Source organism: Nannospalax galili, unplaced genomic scaffold, assembly GCF_000622305.1.
Source record: "Nannospalax galili isolate Female #2095 unplaced genomic scaffold, S.galili_v1.0 scaffold180, whole genome shotgun sequence".
NCBI classification, from domain to species: domain Eukaryota; kingdom Metazoa; phylum Chordata; class Mammalia; order Rodentia; family Spalacidae; genus Nannospalax; species Nannospalax galili.
Window position 1 is genome coordinate 4,258,032 of NW_008348199.1, and position 15,386 is coordinate 4,273,417.

The 15,386-nt window shown below is 45.5% G+C and overlaps 1 protein-coding gene and 1 non-coding gene across 3 annotated transcripts in view; both read right to left on the reverse strand.

The window, feature by feature from the left end:
* Positions 1-15,386, reverse strand: part of Mei1 (meiotic double-stranded break formation protein 1) — a 65,813-nt gene that overhangs the window by 24,321 nt on the left and 26,106 nt on the right. For both annotated transcript variants that reach the window (XM_008844792.2, XM_029569183.1), the window contains 6 exons: positions 12,263-12,377; positions 10,242-10,333; positions 9,403-9,544; positions 8,080-8,191; positions 4,221-4,281; positions 3,114-3,211 (listed from right to left, as the gene is read on the reverse strand). In XM_008844792.2, coding sequence (XP_008843014.1) covers positions 3,114-3,211; positions 4,221-4,281; positions 8,080-8,191; positions 9,403-9,544; positions 10,242-10,333; positions 12,263-12,377 — 620 coding nt within the window. The remainder of the gene's footprint in view (positions 1-3,113; positions 3,212-4,220; positions 4,282-8,079; positions 8,192-9,402; positions 9,545-10,241; positions 10,334-12,262; positions 12,378-15,386) is intronic.
* On the reverse strand, positions 2,999-3,105 carry LOC115072340. The gene has a single exon (XR_003851387.1). It is a non-coding gene; the product is annotated as a U6 spliceosomal RNA (small nuclear RNA).

Here is a 15,386-nt window from a genome sequence, read left to right on the forward strand (position 1 = left end):
AATAATAAATAAAATATTAAAAAATTTTTATTTTTATTTTATGTGTATGAGCATTTTGACTACATGTATGTAAGTGCACATGTGTTGTACACTGCCCACAGAGGACAGAAGAGGGCATCAGATTCCCTGGAACTGGAGTTATAGACAGTTGTTAGCTGCCATGTGGGTGCTGAAATTTGAACCCGGGTCTTCTGCAAGAACATTCAGTGTTCTTAACTGCTGAGCCATCTCTCCAGCCCCAATAAATAAAATATCTTTTTAAAGGCAGACAATTGCAATACATGTGGCCAGAGTCATGATCCAGTGTGCAAAGAGAAAGTCAGGCGGTCTATGGTGGCACGGGAACCCTCAAAGGGCAGGGAATTATGGACAATAAGTAGGAAACAGGCAGGGGGAAGGGGAGGAGAAAACCCAAGGGACAGGAAGCAAGGTGTCTGGAGGCCTAGAGGCAGGAGAGAACACATTATGTTTGTGTTCAGTGTGGATAGTCCGAGTAGATGTGGTGTCAGGAACCACAGAACTACGTGATACAATTCACAGGTAGAATGTCAAAGGTCTCAAATGCTGCTTAAAGAACTTGTATTTTAGCGGGGTAAATCTGTACATTAGCAGTGTGTGGTGGAACTTGAAGCTCCCTCCACATACCAGCAATCTGACAGGAAGGCAAGGAGGTTGAGGTAGAACAGAGAGTTCAAGGCCAGCCTGGGTTACATAGCATGCCTATGTCTCAAAAATACGAACAAATAGAAAAGCAAACATATTTTATTCTGAGAGCAAAGATTCAAACCTAGTTTATTTATTTATTTTATGTGTATGAGTGTAATGCCTGTATGTAGATAAGTGCACCTGTGTCGTGCAATGCCCGCAGAGGACAGAAGTGGGCATCATATCCCCTGGAACTAGAGTTACATCATGTGGGTGCTGGAATTCAAACTGGGTCTTCTGCAAGAACAGCCAGTGCTCTTAATTGCTGAGCCATCTCTCCAGCCCCTCAAACCTATTTTGTAAAGCAGTATACTCACAGCAAAAGAATGGACAGACCTCAGAGCTTTTCCATTTTTTTTTGGAAAATTCACATTATCCTTGTTTTCTGCATTTCATTAAGGACCATAAAACTCTCCCTCGCTGTCTAACGCTGCTACACAGACTGATGTGTGGGCCCCACAGCTGAGACCAAAGGAATTAAGATGCTAAAACTTTCTAGATAACTCCAGTAGTAAGTAGAAAGTAGTTGGTGGAGGAGAGACTGGAAAAAGGCCCCAAGCTGGAGGTCAGCTGAAAAAAAAATCCATCCTGCTAAGGCAGTAAACCAAGGGCCACATCCCAGACAAGTGGACAGGGAGTCTCCCTCAGCAATATGGGAGCACAGCCCTATAATCCCATAATTCTAGTTCACTCCTTTTCCCAACAATGTGCTCCATAATGAACATTCTGATAGTGACATGAATATCCTCACCTCACACATCCCATCTGCCGTCTCCTATGATACATGTAAGGGGGACAAAAGCCCCAAGCTTGGGGGTGAGACTGCTGTCCCTCCTGGCACTCAGATCACGGTGTCCAAAGGAGGAGCTATGAGGGGTTTTCCTTTTGTTCCAACACATGAGGAAATAAGTGGCCGTGGTTGAGTTGGCTGCCAACATAGTCTCAGGCTAGGCCAGCAAAGTTCCTGCGCTCTCTCCGCAGGCTGGGCTACACCTGACAGGCAGACCTGCAGCAGCGAGTGGTCAGCGTACTGAAAGAATCAGCACTGAAGTCATGTTGGAAGTGCTTGCCTGGTCACCTGTCTCTCTCCACATGAAGACAACAGACAGGAGGCAAGGGATGACACAGACTCTCCATAAAGGTTAAAAAAGGAAGTGCATTCACCATCAAGTCTAACCCACAAAGATAGGATATTTGTGTGAATACATAAAATTGTCTTATCCTCTAACAAGCAAGGCATCTAGAATAGAGAAATTTCACTGGGCAGAGAGCACGCTGTAGTCATTCCTGTATCTGCCTGTCCCTCCCCAGGCTTCTGGGAAAACTCAATAAATATTCAACAAAAAAAAACAAACTTGGAGGCCTGTACCCGCACCCGCTGTTCCGTCTTCCTTACCTTACTCATACCCCTGCTCATGCCACATCTTCAGAGACTTCCCTGGCACAGCCTCCCCCTTCCCATTTCCCTCTATCCCTTTGCCCACCATTTTTGTTTTTGTTTGTTTTTTTTTTGTTTTTTTTTTTTGAGATAGGGTCTCACTGGGTAGCCCTGGCTGGCCTTGAACTCAGGAATCTGTCTGCTTCTGCCTCCCTGAAATCAAAGGCACGTGCCTCACACTTTGCCCACTTTTCTTTCATTCATAGCCCTCCATCCCTGGCTTGTGTCTATCTGTTCACCGTGTACCTTTCTAGCTATAGGAGGGGAGGGATTTGTCTCCCATGTTCTTTCACCAGCACTTCAAACAGGGTCACAGTGGATGTGCAAGAAACACTTCATGAATGAACAAAGAAAGAAATGGAACAGGCTGTAGTGAATGCTGGCCTCCAGCGGTGTCTGCAAAGAGGTGGTCTGGGGATGAGGCAGAGAAGACAGCTGGGGGACAGTTTGGACCTGATAAGCTTTAGGGCCCTTCTCAACTTTCAGCAGTCTAAAGTCCCAGGAGCCTTGGAGTCTATCATTTCCTGATACCATTATTTTACTTTCTTAGGAATAATTCTAGAATTCCATCACTGTAGTTTCAAATAAATAGATAATATTGCACCGACTGCCTCACTATGTAGCCAACCATCCAAGCACCCAGATGAAAGATTGCCACAGGCCTCAGGAATGAGGCTACATCATCTTAACTTCTTTTTTTTTTTTTTTGAGACAGGGTCTCCCTGTAGCCTAAGCTAGCCTGGAACTTACTATGTAGACCAGGCTGGCCTTGAACTCAAGAGATCCGCCTGCCTCTGCCTCCTGAGTGCTGGGACTACAGGCAGGCATGTGCCACCATGCCCATCACCTTCCTTTTTTTTTATGGAATGTTTCATGAATTTGTGTGTCTTCCTTGTGCAGGGGCCATGCTAATCATCTCCATATCGCTGCATTTTTAGTACACATACTGCCGAAGTGAGCACCATCTTACCTTCTGAGGAGGGTGGTTCTGTCTTCTCTGGAGCTGAGAGGAGGCTGAGGCACAGGTAGTAGAGGAAACTGGAACACACCTGATTTAGGGCTGAGTTACTAAAGAGAACAAAAGGGACACATTGTTGCTGTGCCACCTCGGCTCTGACAGCATCATCCCCACATGTGCTAAGTGAAGTTCTAACCGTGGCTATGGTATGGGAGGTCCTAAGGTGGCCGTGAAGAGCAAATCAAATATAGAGCCAGTGGCCACACTTCTAACTTAGGCACTTGCCCCATATGGGCAGTCACTAAAACTTTCCTGAAAAACAAGTTGGGAAGGCTCCCAAAACAAACAAGGAAAGGGCTGGGTATGGTAAGAATGTAAAAAGCTGCCAGGTATGGTTTGTGCCTATAACTCCAGGAGACCAAGGCAGGAGGATTGCCGCAAGTTCCAGGCCAGCTTGACCTAGCCCCTGCCTCAAATAAATAAATAAATAAATAAATAAATAAATAAATAAATACCAAGTCAATACAGTTGTTTGATAAATGAGACACAGAATTGCCGTTTTGACTTTGAATTCCCACAGATCCCTGAATGCTCTTGAATGTTCGGTGTTCCGTTCAAAGCTATAGAAGGAGAGCCATACATGACATTGTAGTCACTTTGTAAGTGGTAGACAGTAGAAAAATCATGAACGGGAAGGAACAGATGCGTACTCTAGAAAACTAAGAAGACCAGACCCTGAAGCACTGACCACCACGAACAAAAATTTATCCTCTGAAACTGCCGGGCTGGCAGCAACAAACGATGACTATTGTATCCTTTCCCCTCTGAGGGCCTCGGTTTCTCCATCTAGGAGAGGTTATAGAAGCCATCTCTGAGAGCCCTTCCGGTCTTGATGTGACAGGTGCCCATTCATGAATCTAAGACAGCAGCCTTTCCACAGCAAATGAAACTGAACTCAGAGAGAAGCACCTCCCGCTTCTATGTCAGTTCCTGGGCAATGCTGACACTTTCCAACATACCAGGGTCCCATGACTAAAACACCCATCTGAAACTTCTACCTCTCTAGTAAACAATGATGCTGGCCCACTGCTATTCAATTCTGCCAGGGACCGAACATACCTCGGGCCACTGCAGAACCTGGCCTTTAGCTCCAGGGTCAGTCGTATGAACGACGAGTCAGCTTACAAGAAATGGAAAGAAAAGCAGAGTGATTTAAACCAGATTTCCACAGGAATTCCCAAGTCTCGGTATGTCACAGAATACTGGTTCTGTGGCCAGACATCCCTGGTTCAAAATATGTTTCATGGAGCTGGAGAAATGGCTCAGTGGTTAAGAACACTGGCTAGTCTTTCAGAGGACCCAGGTTCAATTCCCAGCCCCAAATGGCAGCTAACAACCATCTGTAACTCCAGTTCCAGGGAATCCAATGCCCTCTTCTGGCCTCTACAGATACTGGATGACATGGGTGCACTTACATACATGCAGGCAATACATTCATACACATAAAATAAAGAAAAAAAAGTTTCACCAGTATCTATTAGTAGTGCAAGCTGAACTTCTGTTCTGCTATCTGTACCTCAAAGTTGTAAACAAGTACATCTAACAAATGCTTACGTGAGCGTTGCATAACTGTTTATCTCCTTCCTCTGAATTACTTTCCACCAAAACCTGGTACATTATAGGACCTAGGAAGGGCATTGTCACTTCTGTCCTTTGTCCCATTTTCTAGGAAATAATCTAGTTTCAGATTCAGGAAGAACAGTAGCATCATGGCTTTATTCCTATCTCTAAATTGTCTTCGTGAAGGAGACTAGTTCTCAGAACAGAGCTCTAACAACAATTTCTGCCTTAGCTACTGACCCTGGCCCAGGCCCCTCCACTGCCTGGGTTTTCCAGTCTCCCCTCTAAGTCTGTAAATACTGATCTCTATCCTGTCCACCCTGGGGCCTGTAAAAGCAGAATCCTAGACAGGAAGACTCAGAAGTCCCCATTTCACCAAGTCCAGGGTTGGGTTCATCTGCATTTTCTGATAAAAAGATAAAGCTTCTGATGGAACCCCTCAAGGTTCATAGAAACTCTCAGAGCAACAAGCTAACCCACAACACCCTCAGTGAGAGGGACCTCTATCATTGCCTGGAACAGGTCCTGGCCCAGTCCCTCAGGGGGACAGAGCTCCCACTCCACAAATCCAGTCCAGCTCTCTATCTCTGCCTTGGCTGAGGGTACCTACTGCCTCCCTTTCCCTTCACAGGGTGGGTGTCTGATCCCGTTCTACTGTGGCTTCAGCTACACAGACTTCTCTATAGTTCCCACAACCTTCACTACACACCCTGCCTCCCACCACTGCCCCCAGAGAGCTCTATTTCTGTACCACATCCAGTACCTCAATAGTAGGTCCTCTTGTATCCTGAAGTCTTACAGGAGAAAGAATGTTGTAAAGAAGGGAAAATGGTGGACATCAAGAATGCTGTTCAGCTATTCAGGACATTGCCTCATTTATTTATTCATGGGGCTGGAGAGATGGCTCAATGGTTAAGAACACAGGCTGCTGTTCCAGAGGACCTGGGTTTGATTCCCAGCATCCAACTAACAACTGTAACTCCAGTTGCAGGGGATCTAACGCCTTCTTCTGGTCTCTGTGGGGCACTGCATGCACATGGTGCACTTATATGCAGGTAAAACACTCATACACATAAAATAAGTGAATAAAATATTTAAATATATTTATTTATTTATGTGTATGAATGCAGTGCCTGCATGTGTGTAAGTGCACCCGTGTCATGCAATGCACACAGAGGTCAGAAGAGGGCGTTAGATGCCCTGCAACTGGAATTACAAATGACTGTTAGCTGCCATGTGGGTGCTAGGAACTGAACCTGGGTCCTTTGCAAGAGCAGTCAATGCTCTTAATCACTAAGCCAGCTCTCTAGCCCCTCATTTAAATATTTAATCTTTTTTTTTTTTTTAGATATTCTGTAGCCTAGACTGGCCTTGAACTCCAGGTGATTCTCCTGCCTCAGCCTCCAAAGGCTGGGACTTCAAGTTTGAGTCACCACACCTAGCTCATTTAACTTTATCACTGTATTCAAACTCAAAGTATTGGCGATAAGAACATTAACTTGCCCAGTGTCAATAGACAAGTAACTGGTGAGGCAGGATGTTCACATGGACTAAGGATAATTTCTTTACTGCCCTTCCTATCAGAAGCTAATCACAGTAAATGTTTGCAATTTTAATAGTAGAAAAATCCTCCCTGGGCTCGGATAGAGTGCTTGCTAGCATGCATGAAGCATGATTCCCTGCTCTGCATAAACTCTGTATGGTGTAATCCCAGCACTCAAGAGGTAAAAGTAATTATATTAAGGTCCTTCTTGAGTAAACACTTAATTTGAGGCTAGCCTGGCTATGTGAGGCCCTGTGGACACATACTCAAATACATCCTCACAGAAGGGGGTGGTGGTTCCTAACATAAATATGTGCTTTCCTCATGTGACGTCTCAACCTCTGCCACCTTACCGGGCCTCATGTAACGTCTCAACCTCTGCCACCTTACCGGGCCTCATGTGACGTCTCAACCTCTGCCACCTTACCGGGCCTCATGTGACGTCTCAACCTCTGCCACCTTACCGGGCCTCATGTGACGTCTCAACCTCTGCCACCTTACCGGGCCTCATGTGACGTCTCAACCTCTGCCACCTTACCGGGCACTCGTTCTCCAACCACCTTTAGTGTAGCTTCCACCCAATCACTCCACAGAAAACTGTTCCAACATGTATGATGCCAAATCCCATGGACATTGAACATTTTTCAAAGTTCATCTTACTTTACCTCTGGGATGCATTTGACACCCTAACTATTCCCTAATCCACAAGTTGTACCTGGCTTCCTTCCTACCTCCCAAAGCGCCTTCCCAGTGTCTTCCAGAATCTCTCCCTCTTCCTGACCATTATATGTTGCTTTTTTTTTTGGTCTTTTTGAGACAAGGTCTCCCTGTAGCCCCAGCTGTCCTGGAACTCACTAAGTAGACCAGGCTGGCCTTGAACTCACAGAGATCCGCCTGCCTCTGCCTCCCAAGTGCTAGGATCAAAGGCGTGCGCCACCACGCCCAGCACGTGCTGTTTTCGAGCTGTCTTGACAGCATTAGTCATCTCACTGCCCCAGCCCCACTCAGGAATCCTTGGTCGCTCCTTACAGAAGGATCAGCCCCATAAAGGACAGAGCTGTCTTGTTCACTACGTCCTCAGCCTCAGGACAGTGTTTTACATGTAGCAGTCACACACTAGATATCTGCTGAATGACTAGAAGGCTAGATGTTGAAGGCATCTATATCAAGAGCTAAAGACCAGATCTGGGTGGTGTGTGGTGGTAATCCCAGCACTTGGGAGGCTGAGGCAGGAAGACTGTGAATTTGAGGCCAGCCTGGGCTTGCGTCATAGAGACACCCTGTCACTAAATAGTAAAATAGAAATAAAATAAAATAGACCAGATCTTCCCCTTGCCTTTGACACACCTGACACCCCTACTGGAACATCTCACCGGCATCTCACACTGACCCTGATGCAACTGATCACACTCTACTGCCTCTCTAGGTCAGATCTCCCTCTAGTCAGCCTCCTCTCAACAAAAATAGTACTGTCCACCTGGATGACAGGCAGGAGTTAAGGCATTACCTGAAAGGATCCTATATACCCAACACCTGAGGCATTCCCTCAACACTTACCAATCTCAGTTAATGGAGGAGGCTGAGCCTCCCATCTTGTCTCCCTGCTTCCCCTGCCCCCCCACCCCTCTTCTTTGGCCCATGTCTGCAGCTTTCTCTTCCTCTTCCTCCTCCACCTCCTCTCAAGAGATCTCTCTTTCTTAACACCTGACCGATATGCAAACATACATCCTCTAGCCAACGCTTTCTTTGAGCACTGTGAACAGCAGCCTACTGTGCTCACCTCCCTCCCAACTTCCACACTGGCCTGCCACCTACCGAGCTTCTTGGAGAACTTCACCTTCATGTGGGGAACGATGACAAAGAGGCTGTGCAGGATTGAGAAGAAAAGTTCCATCAAGCTAGGATGAGTGGCCTGCTCCATGTGTCTCTGAAAGCACCAGAGGAGAGAACAAAACACAGTAGGACTGAGTCTCTGAAGAAGAAAAGGCCTCTGCAGAGCCTGGCATCAAGCCTAGCGATTTCCGATTAACCACTTGAAGGACACAGGAGAAGTGGGGGAATCTGAACTCGCAAATCCACACTTAAGGATTGAATCTGTCAATGTAACAGACTGTACCACATACTTTACCCATGGGCTTCTGTGTTATCCCCTCCACAAAATAACAGCAATGCCTACCTCCTGTTCAAATGAGCGCCAATGTCCAGAAGATGCTTTCTGAACCATGATATAGACTGGAACTTGTGTTTCTGTCCCTGCAATACTAGCAGTACAGAATCAACTGCCTTCATCTTTTCACTCACGTAATCCTTGGACAGTCATAGGAAGACTGACATGGGTATTTCTGGGTTAAGATGAAAGATGTTTGGGTTCCGCCTAGTTCAAGCTCCATATAAGGCCATCTCTGCATGCCCTTAGACAATCACCACCTCTCCTCTCTGGGTCTTATTCTCTATGTGTAAACAGCTAGAACCTTGGAGACATATCAGTCCTTTAGTTTTTAAAACTGAATTTTTAAAAATACTATTATAAAAGTAATATATACCAGCCTGGTCTATACAAGAAGTTCCAGCCAGTTATACAATAGTGAAACCCTGTCTCAAAACCCCAATTAATTAATTAATCAACCAAGGAAGGGCAGGGGCTGGAGAGACAGCTCAGTGGTTAAGAGCTTGTACTGTTCTTACAAACGACCCTAGTTTGCCCCAGCACCCATGCAGGCAGCTTATAACTTAATTCCAGCTCCAGGGAATCTGACACCTTTTTGGTCCCTTGGGCACCTGTACTCACATGTCCACATACATGGAATAAAAAAGTAAATCTTTTTTTAAAAATTAAGGAAGGGGTTTGGACTATGGTTCAGTGATAGAGTACTTGCCTAGCTTGTGCAAGGCCTGGGATGAGGGTGTGGTATTAGGGGAGAGTCTTAGCACCCATACGATGTAAGACATGGACCACATCATAAACATCACTTATATGTTATTTCGCTGTCACTGATTTCGACTTTTTCTTCAGAGGCATTTACTAGTTGTATAATGAAACATTACACTTTATTTTCAAAACCAAAGGAAAGGTAGCTGCAAGAATAACACTACTAAGTAGCCCACGCTTCCTGCTGCTGGTGACTGAGAAAAACCCACCATCACCATGGGAATACACTGGGAGTCACAGGCACTGAGAAGAAATTCTGAGAAGGCCTCCAAGGTGTCTTCCTTCTCGGCACTGGGAGCTGTGAAGGGATTCTCCTGGGCAGAAGGTTCACCCTGGAATTCCACAGCCAACCTGAGAAATCAATATATATCCACTCTTACCCATGCAACGTAAGAGTCAAAGCCCCCTCTTAGCCTGCGCTCTCTGCCCCTCTCTGGTCTAAGAGGCCTCACTGAGGAGAGGACTAGGCCCTTAGTTACCCCTCCAAGTCTCTACTTCCCTATTATCCATGACTCTTCCACACCCCACGTGTACCTCCCTGAACATCCTATGCGATCTGCCATGTCCCGTCTCTTTGCCTTTCCCAAAGCTGCTCCCTACCTGGAATGCCTTCCCTGGATTCTTGATAATTTAACACTTTTAGAGAGACTCAAATGGTATCTTCCCTCAGGGACTGCGAGCTCCCTGTGGGCAGGAATCATTCTGACTTATCTTTCTATCCCCGACTCGCACCATGTCTGGCACACAGCAGATACAGGAAACATCTGCCAATGTGAACTGTGTGCAGTGAAGACCACCGGTGTCGGCTAGCTGCCGGGAGGAACAAAGGTGCACGACACAGAAGCAAAGGCTTCACCAGGAGGGACCCTAGACTGGTGCTATCCCCAAGCTACCTGTCCTCAAACTTCCTCCACATACCCCATCACCAGCTGAAGTCCTTTCGCGATGCAACAGAGCATCAGAAATCAAGTGTTGCCTCATCCTTTGTCTGCACTCTTCCCATCCGGACCCTGCACGTTATGGCTTCAGACTACAGAGGGCCCCTTACCTGCAGGCATTTCGAAATCCCTCTAGAGTGCTCAGCAGGAACTTTCCCTTTTGAAGAGTTGCCTTCTCTGAATTTCTACAGAAGGCATTGCCCTGGGGTGAGGAGAGAGGAGCTTCTGAGTCAAGTAACACTTCATGTCCCAATCGGTGCATAGAAGTGACAGACCACCTCCACTCACATGTAGTCTGCTCTCCATATGCCTAACTTTCCAAGGGATCTTGGTTCAAAATCCTAAAAGAGTAGCTCCTTTAAAATAGTGTAGGGGGGCAGTGCTGGAGAGATGGCTTAGTGGTGAAGAGGATCTGCTGCTCCTGCAGAGGACCCAGGGTTCAGTTCCCAGCCCCCACGTGGTAGTTAACAGCCATCCATTAAATCCAGCTCCAGGGGATCTGGTGCCCTCTTCTTCTGGTCTCCACAGCACTGCATGAATATGGTGTATATTTACATTCAAGCAGGCAAAACACTCATATATAAAATAAAAATATTAAAACAGTAGGGGAAAAACTTTAACCTCCCATGTCCAGAAAGCTGTCTGTCACAGGCTGGTGGACAATGGCATAATTGACAATAATGTCCATATTATTGCTCCATAATATAAAGTCTTCACCCCACCAGGTTTGAAGAATTCAATCCTGAAAAACATAACACTCATACTGACAGTATCTTTCCTAATCATATTGGGTCTATGTTCCAATGAACCAATAATTACAACACAAGGAACACTGGTCAGATTTTAGGATCCCAAAGCATACACCCTTAAGTAATGTGCGTGTGTTTAGCATGCTGCTTGGTTCTCAGCAGCACACAAACAAAACAGAAAGGAAACAAAATGTAATTAACTAACCAAGCTCAGGTACTAGTCAAACTGTTTTGAGGCAGGTCTCATTACTTAGCTCAGGCTGACTTCAAACTCTCAATCCTCCTGCTTCAGTCTCTTGAGTGGAAGGATTGCGGAAATGAACTCTGCTTGCTAAGAACTGTGGAATTTTAATCCTTACAGAAATGTTTAACCCCTGTGGCTTCAGTTTCTTCATATATCAAAATGGAGATAGCTACCTTTAAGCCTAAAGTGATATTTAGAAAAATATCACTATAGGCATATGCACGTGAGAAAAAAAAACTTTAAAAAATTTTTATTTATTATTTTTATTTTATATGAGTATATTTCCTGCATGTATGTAAGTGCACCCATGTCATGCAATGCCCATGGAGGTCAGAAGAGGGCATCTTATCCCCTGGAACTAAAGTTACAGATGGTTGTTAGCAGCCATGTAGATGCTGGGAATCAAACCCAGGTCCTCTGCAAGAGCAGCCAGTGCTCTTAACTGCTGAGCAATCTCTCTAGCCCAAGAAAAAATTTTAAGTTGGCATAGGAGGTAAGGCAATGCACAGATTGCCTTTCTAAAACAAACTGGAGCACAGGAGAGGTAGTTCAGTGCCTGCCTAGCATATCCAAGGTCCTAGGCTCAATCATCAGTATCACAAGATACAAGAAAAACCATTAAGATGGGAATGGTGGTGCGTGGCTATGATCCCAGCATTCTGGGAGTAGAAGGAAGATCAAGCTCTTTCTTAGCTATATGTTCAGTTCCAGGGAAGCCTGAGCTACAGAGTGAGACCCTGCCTCAAAAAACGCAAAATAAGAGCAGAGTGCCTTGTGTCTGTTGTTCTAGAATTTGGGAAGCTGTGGTAGGAACATCAGGAAAGCAAGGAGAGGGAGAGAGAGAGAGAGAGAGAGAGAGAGAGAGAGAGAGAGAGCGAGAGAGAGAGAGAGAGAGAGAGAGAGAGAGCGAGAGAGAGAGAGAGAGAGAGAGAGAGAGAGAGAGAGAGAGAGAGAGAGACAGAGAGACAGAGACAGAGAGACAGAGACAGAGAGACAGAGAGACAGAGATAGAAACGGAGGGAGGAGGGAGGGGGAAGGGAGGGTCAAGAAAGAAGGAAGGAAAGAAATAGAGAGAAAAGCTGATGAATAAAATAAAAACGCAGCAGAGCAGGGGCCGCAGGAAGCTGCGGTTACTGACCAGGAACCTCCTGTTCACTGGGATCTGGGCAAACTCCATACAGCGACTCAGCATGGCTTCAAGCAAAGCCCGCAGTGCTCTGTACTGCACAGGAGGAGAGCTCTGATGGTCCTTTCTGCATTCAGAGAAATAAGAGGCTCAGAGAAGGTAAAATTTTCCTAAAATACCCCACCCCAGGGTTTTGCAAAATGAGTGACAGTGTGACACCTCGAAAGACAGGGTGTGATCTGATAAAAGTCCTCATCTCAGCCCTTCCATAACTGCTCAGCTCTGCACATCTACCCTCTACACTTACCAGTTTCCTCACCTATGAAAGGAACTTAATAGAGTATCAAAGAATGATTCTGGAGATTAAATTAGTTAATATCTACCAAAACCAAACATCAATACATAGCAAACCTTACACACACTAGCTGTATGTTATTGTAGATTACAGAGGACTTCCTTACCACAAACGGCAATCCCACTGAAATAAGTACCACTGGACATTGCTCTCACATAAGTGATGAACTCTCAGGCTGGAGAGATGGCTCCGCGGTTAAGAACACTGTTGTTCTTGCAGAAGACCCGGGTTCAAATCCCAGCACCCACATGGCAGCTAACAACTGTCTGTAACTCCAGTCCCAGGGGATCCGACAGCCTCTTCTGACCTCCATGGGCACTGCACGACACGGATGTACTTACCTACATGCAGACAATACACACATACACATTAAAAAATAATAATAATTTTTTTTTAAAAAGTGATGAACTCTCCTGGGAAGACAGACCAGCCTTGCTCTAGTTTACCTCAATGGGAAAAGCCAGGATCAAATGGTGAACGCTATGAAGACCCAGATTGTTCTTGTTGCCTCCCCTACATTACAGTTGCACCCACGGCTGAATTAAAGGGCAGGCTGGGTTAAATGAAACTGTATATCATAAAAAAAAAAAAGCCACAAACTCGGGGGCTTAAAATAGCAAAAGTTTATTCTCTCACAGTTTGGGGCCTAGAAATCTAAAATCAAAGTATCAGCAAGGCTATGCTCCCCTCTGGAGAGCATGTCCAACCTGTGGCCTCATGTGACCTAGGACAGCTATATATGAAGCCCAACAGAAATTACAAACTTACCTAAGATGTTATGAGATTTCTGTTTATAACTCAGTGGTGTAGTTTTTGAGCATCATGTACCTTGAAGATGACAACTGTGTCATAATGTCCAAAGACGTCTATAAGTCTAAGGCATCTTAGGAAGAATCCTTCCTTGTTTCAGCATGTAATTTAGCTTTGACCTCTTCTTTTGTTCATTTCTGGAAGTTTTTTGTTTATCTCTTTACTTTGTTTAAAACAGGGTCTTGGTATGTTGTGCACTGTTTTATTATTATTGTGTATCATGAATGTGTGAGTGCATGTATGAGGGAGAGGACACGTGCGTGTCATGGTGTGTGTGGAGAGCAGAGAAAAACTTTCAGGAACCAGTTCTCTCCTTCCACCAGGGGTTTGGGGGATTGAACTCAGGTCAGTCTTGTGCAGCAAGACTCCCATCCACTGAGCCATCTTCCCAGCCCCTGCAGACTTGATTTCAACTGAACTCAAGCAACCCTCCTGCCTCCATTCTCCAGGTAGCTGGGATGATAGGAGCATACCACAGTGCCCAGCTTAGACTTCCAGCCTTCTTCCCTACAGTGATCACCAAGCCCTGGCTCCACTATTTTTATATTTCCTCACTTCTTTCTAGTTGTGTTTTCCCAGAGATCCTCTGACTCATTCCACTTCCGAGGGACCACTTCGTAAACACTTTGGGGGGGGGGCGATAAAGTCAAAAGTGGAATCATCCATATGAATAGCTCATCTCCTTCCCCATCTTTCTCCACAATTCTGACCCAAACAGCTTCCGAGCTTCTTTGGGAGCTACTGCACCCTCAGTGAGCCCTGTGTTTTCCCACCTGTATGTTTCCAAACTTGCCTTTCCATAAGCCTGTACTCCCCCATCCCACCTAACAGCTCAAACAGCACCACCCACCGAGAAGGGGCTTCCTATGGCACAGACTCCCGTGGGAGGGCTCTGCCTTTGCAGGGGACCTCATCGACTCTGTGCCTTTGGCACCTGCTGGCTTACTCATCCACTCTGGGAGTCATGCTCCAGATTTAGACATCCAACAAAAGGGAAGGGAGACAGACTCAAGTCATTGTCATGTAAATGGTATTTTTTTGTTTCAATTTTTAGACCCAATCTGGAATGAAGTCACAAGACTTAAATATAGTGAAGAAAAATATATATATATATATATAGTAAAGGAAGAAACTATAAATATTAACAACCTTTATAATGTAAAATTAAAGGTACAGCTAACTGACCTTGAAGAGTGGGGGGGGGGCGCTAAGAGAATAATCAAGAAATACTGCTTCAAAAAACAAACGGGCTGCAGAGATGGCTCAGCAGTTAAGAATGCTGGTTGCTCTTGCAGAAGACCCAGGTTCAAATCCCAGCACCCACATGGCAGCTAACAACTGTCCATAACTCCAGTCCCAGAGGATCTGACAGCCTCTTCTGACCTCCGCAGGCATTGCACGACACGGGTGCACTCACCTACATGCAGGCATAACACTCATACACACAAAATAAAAATAATGAATAAATTTTTTTAGAAGTTTAAAAAGAAAAACAAAACCAAAATAGCTGAGCAGGTGTCTCCTGCCTACAATCCCAGTACTTGGAAGGCTGGGGCAGGATGATCAGGAGTTCAAGGTCATTCTTTGCTACACACCAAGTTTGAGGCAAGCCTGGGCTACCTGAGACCTCACTTCAAAAGTAAAGAGTCACACCCTTAAAGAAGACCAACTCTGCCCCCTCCCTGAGGCTATCAGTAGCCACTAGTTGCTCACCTAGAGTTGGGGGGCGGTTTCTTACCCACTTCCCACTTCTATGTTGGGATTGTGTCTGTTGTGAGTTTACCTGGGACCTGTGCACATAGTCACTACTGCTGTGAGTTCATATGAGTAACTTGGTAGGTTAACCAGGGCCCAGGAACACAAATTTGACTCAATAGGCCTTAAAAACTGATGATTGATGATTGATGGTAGGTAGGTATGTAGGTAGATATAGATAGATGATAGATAGATAGATGATAGATAGATGATAGA